We start from the raw sequence: 12,918 nt of genomic DNA on the forward strand, positions 1-12,918 counted from the left end.
CTCAATTCCTCAAAATCTATGTCCCTAAAGTCAAGAGTATAGACGAAAGAGGCACCGTGAAACGGAAACCAGCAACAGCATCAAAATCTCCCAAAGATGCCAAGCAAGAACACTTAAAAGTGTTGGGTAAGCTTTGATAGCTTGAAGCTCAAGATATCCTTTATCAAGTTGGATAAGGATAAGACAAGCTTAAGATAAACCTAGTAGTCTTAGGAGTTATCTATAACTATTAGGAAAAGGAAATCTACTCTAATATATATATACATACCGAGTTGTGGTATTCATATAACGATAGAGGAGTGTTTTAGTTTTGAGCATATTTTCTAAAGCATTCAATAAAGAGAGCAAGTTCTTTATAATCGTGTGTGTGTTCGAGCTACTTTATTTGGTATCAGAGCCAGGTTATAATCATGGGAGACGACAACACCATTATACGCACTAAGGAATTCACACCACCAGCAATCCAATGCCCCATACTGAACGCTACAAACTATACGGTATGGAGCATGAGGATGAAAGTCTTATTGAAGATCTATAAGGTTTGGGAAACCATCGAAGATTGTTTGTTTCCGTTGTGATAAGAATGGCCACTTTGCATCCGTATGTCCTGAGAGACTCCAAAAGATACAAGAAGCAAACAAAGTGGAGACAGAAGAAGCTGATCCATCCCTTTATATGCACGAGATTGTATTCTTAAACGAAGAAAACTTGGTACCAAAGAAATATGAAACCAAGGAAGGAGAAGAGGATATTTGGTACTTAGACAACGGAGCCAGCAATCATATGACACATTCCCTGTCATATGATTGCTGGCTCCGTTGTCTAAGTACCAAATATCCTCTTCTCCTTCCTTGGTTTCATATTTCTTTGGTACCAAGTTTTCTTCGTTTAAGAATACAATCTCGTGCATATAAAGGGATGGATCAGCTTCTTCTGTCTCCACTTTGTTTGCTTCTTGTATCTTTTGGAGTCTCTCAGGACATACGGATGCAAAGTGGCCATTCTTATCACAACGGAAACAAACAATCTTCGATCTGTCCTTCTTCTCCTTTTCTTGACTTTGAGTTTGATTGTTTGTTGTGTCTTGTGAATTTCCTCTGCCCCTTCCTCGTCCTCTGTATCCTCTTCCTCCACGACCACGGCCTCTTCCTCGAGCTCCATTGTTTTGATATGAATCTGAATATAAGAGCTTTCCTTGTGTATCTTGATCGTCATCAAGAATTCTTTCTTCGTAAGCTTTCAATCTCCCGATTATATCTTCAAACGGAGTAGTATTTAAATCCAAAACTTGCTCGAGAGATGCTGTGATCTGTATGTACTTGCTCCTTGGTAGACTATTTAAGAATTTCTTCACTAGAATATTTTCTTCAATGATCTTTCCAAGTGCCGCTGATTTAGACGCCATCTCTGATAACTTCCCCGAGAAGCTATCTATAGTGTCTGAGTCTTTCATCTTGATCCTGTCGAACTCAGTCATGAGGGTTTGTAGACGTGCTTCTTTGACACGATCAGCTCCTACGTTGCGTGCTTTGACCGCGTCCCATATCCCTTTGGAAGTCTCTTGCTCGCCAACTTGTAGTATCATAGACTCCGGGATTGCTTGGAACAATAAACCAATTGCGATATTGTTCTTGTCTATATTTTTCAGAACTCAATCGCAATATCAAAGGCAAAGTGAAATTTGGAGATGATTCATATGTCAACATAGAAGGCAAAGGATCAATCATATTTCAAGGCAAAACCGGAGAACAAAAGCTAGTTACAAACATATACTACATTCCTGATCTCAAGAGCAACATCCTAAGTTTAGGACAAGCTACGGAAGTGGGGTGCGACGTAAGAATGAGACTAGACTATCTAACGGTACACGATCCAAACGGGAGATTACTGGTTAAAGTAACCAGATCACTAAACAGATTGTACAAGATAAAACTCAAGATCGGCAAGCCTATGTGTCTAAATCTAAAGCTAGAAGATGAAACGTGGAAGTGGCATGCAAGGTTAGGACATGTAAGCTTTAAGACAATGAAGTTGATGTCCCAACAAGAGATGGTGCAAGGTTTACCTAAGATAGAAGACGAGAAAAGACTTTGCGAGTCTTGCTTGGTGGGTAAGCAAACCCGACAAACCTTCCCAAAATCAGCTACATTCCGAGCTTCAAAACCATTGGAACTACTACATGCTGATCTGTGTGGCCCTATTGCGCCATCAACCATCGCAAATAACAAATACATATTTGTGATAATAGACGACTTCTCGAGATACATGTGGTCTATCTTGATGAAAGAAAAGAGCGATGCATTCAGTAGATTCAAGGCGTTTAAAGAGCTAGTGGAGAAAGATCTAAACACAAAAATCACGACTCTAAGAACTGATCGAGGGGGTGAGTTCACGTCATTAGAGTTCAAAGATTTCTGCGACAACAACGGCATCAAAAGACACCTTACGGCACCATACACACCACAGCAAAACGGTGTGGTGGAAAGGAGGAACAGGACGTTGATGGAGATGACACGGAGCATCCTTAAGGCAATGAAGGTACCAAACTACCTATGGGGCGAAGCAGTTCGACATTCAACCTATATTATCAACAGAGTACCAACGAGAGCTCTTAAGAACATGACGCCATACGAAAGCTTGCGGATAAAGAAACCAAACCTAAACCATATAAGGGTTTTCGGTTGCTTAGCATATGCAAAGATAGACAGTGCAATGCTCAAGAAGCTAGACGACAGATCGTTGGTTTTGGTTCATCTTGGAACAGAGCCAGGATCCAAAGCTTATAGGCTTTACAATCCGGAAACACGAAGAATTGTAGTAAACCGTGATGTCGTGTTTGATGAAAAGAAAGGCTGGAATTGGAATAAAGACACTGGGGCAACGCGAGATCCAGGCATGTTCCAGATGAAGTGGGGAGAAGTCATTGATGCAGGACAAGGACCGGTTGTGATCAACGATGGTGAAGATCAACAACAAGAGAACAACGATCAGCACAATGAACAAAACGAAGATCAAGAGAACGATATTGATCAAGACGTTCAACCTCAACCTCAACAACCAATACAACAACCAACACGGCAATCAACACGACAAAGCAACAAACCTCGGTACCTAGATGATTATGTTCTACAAGCAGAACTAGACATCGAGAGTCTTCTTCTGTCCATAAACGACGAACCAAGGACCTACCGAGAAGCAAAAGGGTGGTCAAAGTGGACTGATGCTTGTGGAGAAGAAATAGACTCAATCAACAAGAACAAGACATGGTATCTTGTTGATAGACCGATAGGAGCTAAGGTAATTGGTCTCAAGTGGATTTTCAAAATCAAAAGGAATGCTGATGGTACTATCAAGAAGTTTAAAGCTAGGCTTGTAGCTAAAGGGTACGTACAAGAATCAGGCCTCGACTACGATGAAGTTTTCGCACCGGTTGCAAGACTTGAAACCATAAGACTTCTAAGTGCTCTAGCAGCGTCACACGGGTGGCAAATCCATCACTTAGACGTCAAGACAGCTTTCTTATACGGTGAGCTAAAGGAAGATGTGTACGTTGAACAGCCTGAAGGTTTTGAAACTAAAGGCAAGGAGAAGAAGGTCTACAAGTTATCAAAAGCTTTATATGGGTTAAAACAAGCTCCACGAGCTTGGAATACTAAGCTAGATCAAGTGCTAAAAGGAATGAAGTTCACTCGATGCTCAAAGGAGAATGCCGTGTACCGCAAAGAACAAAAGGATGCGATCCTTATCGTTGCGATATACGTAGACGATCTTTTCATAACCGGAAACAGCATCAATACTATAAATGAGTTCAAGAAAGGGATGTCATCGAAGTTTGAGATGTCTGACCTAGGAAAGCTCACCTATTATCTTGGGATAGAAGTTCATCAAGGTAATGATGGAATAGAACTTAAGCAAGAAGCATACGCAAGAAAGGTTCTACAAGAAGTCGGCTTAGAAACATGTAATGCGACCAAGATACCAATGGAGTTTGGTCTGAAGGTTTCAAAAGCTGAAGAAGAAGAAGAGATAGACGCAACGAAATACAGAAGAAACGTGGGATGTTTACGATATTTACTTCACACACGACCGGACCTTGCGTTCTCAGTCAGTGTGGCTAGTCGTTACATGCAAAGGCCTCGAAAGTCACATGGCGACATCATGAAGCAAATTATGAGATATCTACAAGGAACTTCTGCATATGGGCTAAAATACAAACGAGAAGGGACAAAGAAACTGACTGGCTATAGTGATAGCAGTCACAACATAGACCAAGACGATGGAAGAAGCACCACGGGTCACATGTTTTACTTTGGAACCTCACCGATCACTTGGTGTTCACAGAAACAGAACACAGTTGCACTCTCATCGTGCGAGGCAGAGTTTATGGCCGCAACTGAAGCAGCACGCCAGGCCATATGGCTCCAAGACCTTCTAAGCGAGATCACGGGCTGGAAGGTAGAAAGAGTCCTTATCAAGATTGATAACAAGTCGGCTATAGAGCTTACCAAGAACCCTGTTTTTCACGGCAAGAGCAAGCACATACATAAACGGTACCATTTCATTCGAGAATGCATTGAGAGAGAGCTCGTCGACGTCGAGCATGTACCAGGAACATTACAAAAGGCCGACATCCTCACGAAAGCTTTGGCAAGAATCATGTTCGTTGAGATGAGAGACTTGATAGGAGTTCAAGACTTGTCTAAGAAGGATTCAAAGCTCAAGAAGGAGAATGTTGGGTAAGCTTTGATAGCTTGAAGCTCAAGATATCCTTTATCAAGTTGGATAAGGATAAGACAAGCTTAAGATAAACCTAGTAGTCTTAGGAGTTATCTATAACTATTAGGAAAAGGAAATCTACTCTAATATATATATACATACCGAGTTGTGGTATTCATATAACGATAGAGGAGTGTTTTAGTTTTGAGCATATTTTCTAAAGCATTCAATAAAGAGAGCAAGTTCTTTATAATCGTGTGTGTGTTCGAGCTACTTTAAAAAGAAGGCTCTCACCGAGAAACAAACCCTCCAAGATTCAAGGAAGTAGAAAATAACATCTACGAGCTGCTCCTGATGGTTTCCATGTGATGCTGCAACTCCCAAAAGACTTCCTACAAAAAATTATGAGACTTTTCAAAAACTTATAAAGAAAAACAGAGTAGCTCTGTAGTTATAGTCACAAAAACAGAGAAAAAAGATCAAACCTTTGGAAAATCCTTGCATTGAGTGTGTTTGGAAACAGATCTTATTTTACTAAAAAGAACCTCGGTTATACGTAGCTGAATGCACGATGATGGAGACACAACATGTCCAACCATTGGTAAGACCTTAGAACTCCAGACTAAAACATGTCCAACTATACTCTATGTACATTATTTATTTTATTCAGTTGAAACGCTGAGCTTGTTTATATCACGTCCCACATCGGATTTTCAGTTCTTTTCTGTTGATTATATAAATAGTTAGCAGATAGTATAAGCACGTGTTCGTAGAAAGGAGAGATGGTTGGCATCTCCTCTGACAGAGACGGGATTGACCTTCGGGTCTTGAACACATCCGGTTAAGGCTCTCCACCCTCGGGTGGATCTAACCCAATTTTTTGGGCCCAATTTTTAATTGGGCCTCTTCTTCCTCAATCAAATTTGATCTATCCTCTCTTTTTTTTTTCTTGCAAGGATGAGCTTGTTAAAGTGATAGAATGATCTTGCTACCACAATTCACCTTTTGCTGCTTAGGAGTTTTCTTGTGTACTTCTATAAAATGTGATTTCTTACTTAGGAATCAATGCTGAATTTCTGAGACTTAACGCTACTTATGATCTATCAAAAAACATTGATGGGTTTAATAAGAATCTATATGTGTTATTGTCTATTGTAGTGAAAATCTATATAATTTGCAAAAATAACTTCTACATGTTATGATTATATAAAGGGGATTTGATGACCTGGCTTCTCATTGTTTTTGAGAAACCCATCAATGTTTTTTTTTTTGATAAATCACAAGTGTAATATTGTTATGTCTTTCAAAAACATATCAATGTGTTTGTTTATGTTCCAGCATCTCCATGTTTACAAACATGAACATGCATGCCTACAAAGTAAAAAGTGATTCCTCTATATGCTTAAGATGGGTTAAAAGAAAAAAAAATACTAATCTAATTAAACATTTTTATCATTTTATAACTATTTTATTGAACTTTTTCCGAGTAAACTACTTTTGATATTCAATTATTCTAGTTCAATGCAACCATATTTGACTTTCGATTTACGGATATGGGTTCGAACTTATATCCAAGTATGTCTCCAAAGTTGATTATAATGGAATGAACCCAAACCTTAGACAACCACCAGCGTCAGCCATCAAGCAATTACGAGTGACCCACCCACAAGACATTATTATTATTGTCGTATATACATAGTTACATAAGAGAACATAGTGCTTATTGTCCAATCCATCAAACCTGCGAACGGGAAAGCTATATGCATACTTAGCAAACTAATTGATTTCTAAACGGCGAGATCTGTTCAAAAATTGGCAGTCTCTTAGACTTAAAACTAGTGGCTGTCCTCTCTTCAAACCCAAGAACAAAGTCATCGTCCAACATATTTCCCAAGACATCCTCCATCTCAGCATCTCGCCCACGTGGCAGTGAAGCCTCCAGCTCACTCAGAAGCTCATCAGCTCGTTGCCTTGTTTTACAATCATCCGAACCCGAAACCTTAGACTCGAGAACATCGTCAAGAATCGCTCTTCCTTCTTCAAACCTGCCTTGTTTGATAAGGCACATGGCGAGGTTGCAAGATTTGTTAGCGTCTGGCTCCACAATCTGTGCTTTTCTGTATACAGCTTCTGCCGACAAGTACTTGGCTTGTTGCATATATGCCCACCCCAAGTTCCCCTGTACATTTATTCAAATAAAAATCGATCAGTCCACCGTTGAAAAGAAACATAACATAAATTAGCTTAGACACTAATCATAGTTTTAGTATTAGTTACCAGTAATCTTGAGATTTCTTGTTGAACGGTCACTTGAAACTTCTTGCCGTGTGATCTAGCGGTCTTGGTGGGTTTACCGTTGAAAGCTTCTCCTTGATAGATCTGTCTCAGTTTCCTCTTCAACAATTCAACTTGCTCCTCCATCCTACCGCATTTCTATTCATTATAAGAAATCATATCATGTGAGTGCTATGATAACATATTATTTTGATGATTAGTTCATAGTTTAAATCTTTTCATGTGAGTTTTATGATAACATATGTGTTGATTCATGGCCTAGATTCACTAGACTATATAATTGCATGCAATATTAGAGTGCAAGTAAGTCGATAAATGTATGGTTATAGTAAGACCTTGTACAAGTCGATAAGGACATTGTCGAGTGAATCTTGAGAGTTCTTGGAACAACGAGGACGAAATGATTTGATAGCTTCGATGGCTTCTTCGGAACGGTCTAGTTGTTTCATTACAACAGCCATGTCTTTGAGAGCACTATCTACTCGGTCTCCTGTGTTAATGGCTTTCCAAAACCAAACTATTGCCATCTCCGGGTTCTTCTCTATCAACTGCAAACCAACAATATTACACTCTTAGTGTTATTAATAATCTGAATTCACTCTTACGTTCGAATATACATTAATGTACATGAGCAAGCAGTGTGCTGATGATGTGCTCTTATAAAAATAAAAATAAAACAAAGTTTGAAAATATGTACCTGAGCATGTTTGGCTTTGACATAGGGAGTATCTCCACAAGGAACTTTGTGTATCACATGAAACAATTCATTGTCTTTCATCATATTGCTTCTTGTTGAGTTGATGTTATTATTCTTCATTTTCTTCAAGCTTCTCTCCATCTATACCTCTCACTAAATATTGAAGTATACAGATGTCTTTAGCAGGATGGGAGAGACAACCTCTGAGCTATGTCTTATATATGTGTACGTTTGTAACTGGGACAAATGAATCAAGACTCTATTTCGTCTTTGTTCATGGGACCTGGCACGACACATGGAGACTTCACCAATCACCAGGTAGGTATCACAGCAAAACGTGCCTTTTTTACCATTGCATCTTTTCTTTTCTTTTTTTTTATTACATTTTTGATATCTCTTATTGATTTATATTATAAGTTCCAAAAGACTATTTATCTCTCGACGTTGTTATCCTCGTCAGTCCTAACTGTTTAGACAAACATTTTTAGCTGAACTTATCGATTTACCTTAGACACTGCCTTTTGCGTTTGCATGTTGTTTAGCAAAAACGGATATTTACCTTAATAGTGTGTTTTTCTTCAATTTTTTTTTTTTTACTTTTTTCGTGTTTGATTTGCTTGTTCACAACAGTACCAATACTATCACGTGTTATGCTATGTTATTTCATACTTATTTTATAAATTAACCAAATCTCGTACCACTAGCTACAACATACTTGCAAGATCTAAATATAGATGCGCATATTAAGTTTCTCAAATTTTAAAGTGTTTTATATAACTGATACATGTCTAATCGTCATATACAATTAAGGTTAACTAAATCTGTTTCATAATTAAGTTTATTAGCTAAATCATATTCATGTTCCAAATTAGGAAAAAAAATCAGTACATAACACATTATAAGCAGATTATATACCAAATGGTGCATGACATATTCAATCTTCATTTGAAAATATTAAAAAAAATCATTATCTAATTTCAATGACCTATCGTCATTTTTGAACACCATTAAATCAATTTTAGTGGATGTGATTAAAATACATATGTGGTTACCACATCAATAACGAGGTATATGTAATCATAGTCACCCAAACGTTCTGTGTAGAAGCGCAGCTCCAATGAATCTAGACTACGCCTGAGGCAGTATTCACTTAAAGAAATCACTCACCACACTGATGACATGGGACCACGACCGTACGATATGGCAATACTACCATTTTGGATTTTGTGAAATATCAAAAGAATAAGGCAAATTTTTACCCTCCACTCCCAAGATGCAACAATATGTAATCAGTTACTGTCAAAAGAGTTATATTGTAGGTTTTTACTTTATAGCAGAGCTGAATGATACTTTTGCATTTTCTTTTCCTTTTTAATGGATTATAAATTCTCAAAACACTGACACAGTTAGAGACAACAATGATAATACTACGAGTTGAGATGTAGCTATTAGTCAATTTTTATCCGAGAGTGGGGGAGATCGCATGACTCTAGACGGTTTTTCAGCAAGATTCAAGATTGCTTAAGGTCGCTTTGGTCTTTTCTGAGTTCTCTGCTTTGTTAGTTAACTTTATCTTCTTCTTTTTTAAACTATTAAACAATGATTCATTCTTAGTGTGGATGCTTGCATTTTAATATTTACAACTTGTTTGTCTCCTTCAAAACATTTTTCCAATTTTTATTTGATTCTAATTCGGATAAAACATTTGTTTAGGACATTTTCCACTCCATTACATTTTTTACTATAAAATAGAATAAAATAGATTATAAAGTAAAAAATGCTCTAATTCAACTCCACATTTTACTCCATAATGGAGTTTTTACTTCATTATAGAGTGAAATATGAAGTTGGGTTGGAGCAATTTTACTATATTTTCTCTTTTACTTTATTTTGGAGAAAAAATGAAGTTTTACATTGGAGATACTCTTAGCCTTCAATTTTTTTTTTGAATAAATAGCCCTCAAATTTTACATGCTTAATACATATTCTCTCTGTTTCACAAAGATAGATTTTTTAATGTTTTCACACATATTAAGAAAACACATTAAATAACTATAATAAATGTATCATTGTTTATAATTTTTAATTTTCAATAATTTTTAACCAATAGTAATTCAACAAAAACAATTAATTTTCTTGAAGATCACATTTTTTCATACAAAGTACAAAAAATTTATTTTTGTGAAACAATATTTTTTTTTTTTTTGAAAACTTCTAACAGAGAGAGTATGGATCATCCGACTTTCAAACCATCCAATTTTTATACCTCGATTGTTTTATGTCCCATAAATTTTAGGACCGGTCCCAAACATGAATCATACTAGTTTCATTGGGTGCCAAAATCTTCAATACAGTAATGGAGAAAGTTCGTGAGAGTGGTTTGTTGAAGCAGCGTAATGAGCTCATGTGGGACACTAAAACACTCTATTATCACTTACCCAGTACTAGTCTTCTAGATGCTTCTGTTAATCCCCCAAATCGCAGAGCAGTAGCATCTGTAGTAGGTACATAATATCATTATACAATAATCAAGGGGTTTTATACATTTATTTTTACATTACTTTACTTAATACTCGGTGTCGGTGGTGCTGAAGTTTCGATACATTTAATTAGATTGAAGGTTTAATAAACAAGTTTCTATAGTTGGAAGTCCATTTTGCAAACAACCGATAGTTCGAGGGTTTTCTTGCAAAATTGATTATCGTCGACTAAAAATACCCTAAAAAATCGAAACGCTTCTTCGACTTCGCCGCAGTGCGCTCATCCTATCGTAATGGCGAGCAACAATCCGTCGCAGCTTCTTCCATCAGGTATGCACACTTTCTTCATTCCTTCAACATCTGAAAACCGAAGATCTGGATCTGAAAAATCGCGATTCGGTTGCAGAGCTGATAGACAGGTGCATAGGGTCGAAGATAAGGGTGATAATGAAAGGAGACAAGGAGCTCGTCGGGGTTCTCAAAGGCTTCGACGTTTACGTCAACATGGTCCTTGAGGATGTCACCGAGTAGTTAAGTCTCCTCTCGCTTTCTTTTTTTTCTTTTGTTGCTATGATCGGTTTAGTTCGGTTAATCGGTTGGGTTGATCCGGTTTAGGAGATCATAGATTCGTGTCTTTAAATCGTGCAGTGAGATTACATCAGAAGGAAGCCGTGTCACGAAGCTTGATCAGATTCTACTCAATGGCAACAACATCGCCATTGTATGTTTTTTTTTATGATTATGATAACATTTTAACCATTTTGAACCGTCAAAATGCTAATAAACCGGTATTGATAAAATGTTGTGTATGCAGTTGGTGCCAGGTGGAGCTCCTGAAGACGTAGAATGAGATTTGATTGTTATGTTAATGACTCGTCTTGTAACTTTGGTTTTTGATATAAATCTTTTGTTCACAAGATACTAGTTGATAATTTCTTAACTCATAATGACAAATTGTTCATTGTGAAAGAGGAGCTGAAGCTTTATATGTTTTTTTTTTAATTAGACTCAGTGGTTCTACTTATTCAGCTTCTCTTTACGTTGTTTTATTGACCGTTGCTCTGATTAGACATTCGTAAATTGGATTAATAGTCATCAACAGAGTTTCCTCTCTCAAGTGAAGGGGAGGGTTTGATAAGCGGAGACAAGTCAAATACAGCGGTGGTCAACGTATGTGTACGCATTGGAAGGGAAAGACTCTCCTTCAGCCAGTCGATGTAAGCTAAATGGGCTGAGATAGATCCATAAACACAAAGCCCAATGGCTTACTACAATTTTGGTTGGCGAATGAGAAGAAGGCAAACTAGGTGGAGACAAGTTGCTGCAAGGGGGAAGTGGGCGGTGCAACAAGTCAGTAAAGTACCCATCATCACAGTTTTTCTTTATGACTAGCCCATTTGCTTCTCTGAGTTATGGAGCATCATTCCTTTTTTCTTACACCAATTTGGCATTACTTTCCCAACCCTTGTTTAAGATATTGATGTCTTTGATTTGTTTGTTAGTATGTTATCTGTGCCAAATGGAAAGACTAAAGAAAAATAGTCATAAGTTCATTAAAGGAGGAAGTTCTGATTAGGCCAATAGCAAATATGAATTCAATTTTAAAGAAGCAAACAAAAAATGCTAATCTCAATTCTCAAGAAATAAGAAAAAGAAGTTTCATTTCCCAAACTCAAAAAGTCTCTCTTTCTCACCAATCATTCTCCTTCTCATCAACATGCACCACTTTCACTGATTCTCTCTGACTCTTATCTCTTATGTTCCCAAGCCCATACTTGTAAAGGAACCTGCTCCCAAAGCTGGTTCTGCAACTGAACAGAACGCTTAATAGTAACAGCACTAATGAATCCACTCACAGTTTCAGATTCTTCACATTTTCCAACTCTCCTCAAACACCATCTTAACTTGGCTTCTCTTCTACTTCTCATCTTCTCCATCACCCTTTTAAACTCAACTTCTCAAACCCACAACACACATTATCTCTTCGGTCTCCAGCTTAAGGTATATAAATAGTCTATATATACCCTTTTCATTTAGTCACATTGGCTCTCCATTATTGGGAACCAATCTAATCTTATGTTTAGTCTCTTTTGGTGTATATAGATAACAGAGAATGGAAGAAGATCATCAGCATCATTCAGAAGAGGAGGAGGAAGAAGAAGAAGAGATCATGCTAACAAAAGAAGCCAACAAGATAGACGAAGACACATCTTCATCTAGACTATTCCCATGCCTCTTCTGTTCTAGAAAGTTCCATAGTTCTCAAGCTCTAGGAGGCCACCAGAATGCCCACAAGAAGGAGAGAAATGCTGCTAGAAGAGCAAAAAGTGCTTACGATTTTGTCAACAACAATGACTTGCTTCACACGTTACCTGTCTTCTTATCCTCCCCCACTCCACACCACTTGACCATCTTAAGCTACCCTTCTTCTGCGTCCGTTGCATGCTTTCCAGCTACTCATACCGACCTTCCAATCTTCAAATCCAACGGTGCTCATTTCGTGTTGGCGTCATCCCACCAAGGTAGAGATAGCAATGGAGGCTATCTTGGTCAAAATTGTGTTCAAATTTTGGATAATAACTGTAACATGGTGAATAGTGAGAACGGTCAAAACCAGTGTCTTGATCTCTCCCTCCATTTGTAATCTTAGGGATTATTGTTACATTAGGGGGAAATGATCCGATGTTCCCACACGTGACTCTTCTACGTATATGGTTCTTTCATGCATGA

At 37.7% G+C, this 12,918-nt stretch overlaps 3 protein-coding genes and 1 non-coding gene across 4 annotated transcripts; 3 read left to right on the top strand and 1 right to left on the bottom strand.

Annotated features, from left to right (window-relative positions):
• The first annotated feature begins 5,479 nt into the window (after window positions 1–5,479).
• On the top strand, window positions 5,480–5,599 carry LOC117128758. The gene has a single exon (XR_004452148.1). It is a non-coding gene; the product is annotated as a U6atac minor spliceosomal RNA (small nuclear RNA).
• A 733-nt stretch (window positions 5,600–6,332) lies between these two features.
• Window positions 6,333–7,901, bottom strand: LOC103837267 (protein SULFUR DEFICIENCY-INDUCED 1). Its single transcript, XM_009113609.3, has 4 exons — window positions 7,709–7,901; window positions 7,347–7,559; window positions 6,994–7,149; window positions 6,333–6,895 (listed from the first exon to the last, which is right to left on the bottom strand). The coding sequence occupies exons 1-4, from the start codon at window positions 7,847–7,849 to the stop codon at window positions 6,485–6,487; spliced, it is 921 nt and encodes a 306-aa protein (XP_009111857.1). The 5' UTR covers window positions 7,850–7,901; the 3' UTR covers window positions 6,333–6,484.
• Window positions 7,902–10,280: 2,379 nt separating this feature from the next.
• LOC103837268 (sm-like protein LSM5) lies at window positions 10,281–11,197 on the top strand. The gene is made up of 4 exons (XM_009113610.3): window positions 10,281–10,518; window positions 10,595–10,718; window positions 10,837–10,909; window positions 11,003–11,197. The coding sequence occupies exons 1-4, from the start codon at window positions 10,482–10,484 to the stop codon at window positions 11,036–11,038; spliced, it is 270 nt and encodes an 89-aa protein (XP_009111858.1). The 5' UTR covers window positions 10,281–10,481; the 3' UTR covers window positions 11,039–11,197.
• Window positions 11,198–11,453: 256 nt separating this feature from the next.
• On the top strand, window positions 11,454–12,918 carry LOC103837269 (protein LATE FLOWERING). Its single transcript, XM_033279509.1, has 2 exons — window positions 11,454–12,189; window positions 12,273–12,918. The coding sequence occupies exon 2, from the start codon at window positions 12,302–12,304 to the stop codon at window positions 12,830–12,832; it is 531 nt and encodes a 176-aa protein (XP_033135400.1). The 5' UTR covers window positions 11,454–12,189; window positions 12,273–12,301; the 3' UTR covers window positions 12,833–12,918.

This window comes from Brassica rapa, chromosome A09, assembly GCF_000309985.2.
Source record: "Brassica rapa cultivar Chiifu-401-42 chromosome A09, CAAS_Brap_v3.01, whole genome shotgun sequence".
Taxonomy (NCBI): Eukaryota; Viridiplantae; Streptophyta; class Magnoliopsida; order Brassicales; family Brassicaceae; genus Brassica; species Brassica rapa.

Excerpts from the sequence above, each read along its gene's own strand:
- LOC103837267 (XM_009113609.3), bottom strand. The coding sequence starts at position 7,849 with ATGGAGAGAAGCTTGAAGAAAATGAAGAATAATAACATCAACTCAACA. Across the intron at positions 7,560-7,708 it reads TCAAAGCCAAACATGCTCAG|TTGATAGAGAAGAACCCGGA; the intron begins GTACATATTTTC and ends GTTGGTTTGCAG. Across the intron at positions 6,896-6,993 it reads AAGAAATCTCAAGATTACTG|GGGAACTTGGGGTGGGCATA; the intron begins GTAACTAATACT and ends ATAAATGTACAG.
- LOC103837268 (XM_009113610.3), top strand. The coding sequence starts at position 10,482 with ATGGCGAGCAACAATCCGTCGCAGCTTCTTCCATCAG. Across the intron at positions 10,519-10,594 it reads GTCGCAGCTTCTTCCATCAG|AGCTGATAGACAGGTGCATA; the intron begins GTATGCACACTT and ends ATTCGGTTGCAG. Across the intron at positions 10,719-10,836 it reads CTTGAGGATGTCACCGAGTA|TGAGATTACATCAGAAGGAA; the intron begins GTTAAGTCTCCT and ends TAAATCGTGCAG.
- LOC103837269 (XM_033279509.1), top strand. The coding sequence starts at position 12,302 with ATGGAAGAAGATCATCAGCATCATTCAGAAGAGGAGGAGGAAGAAGAA.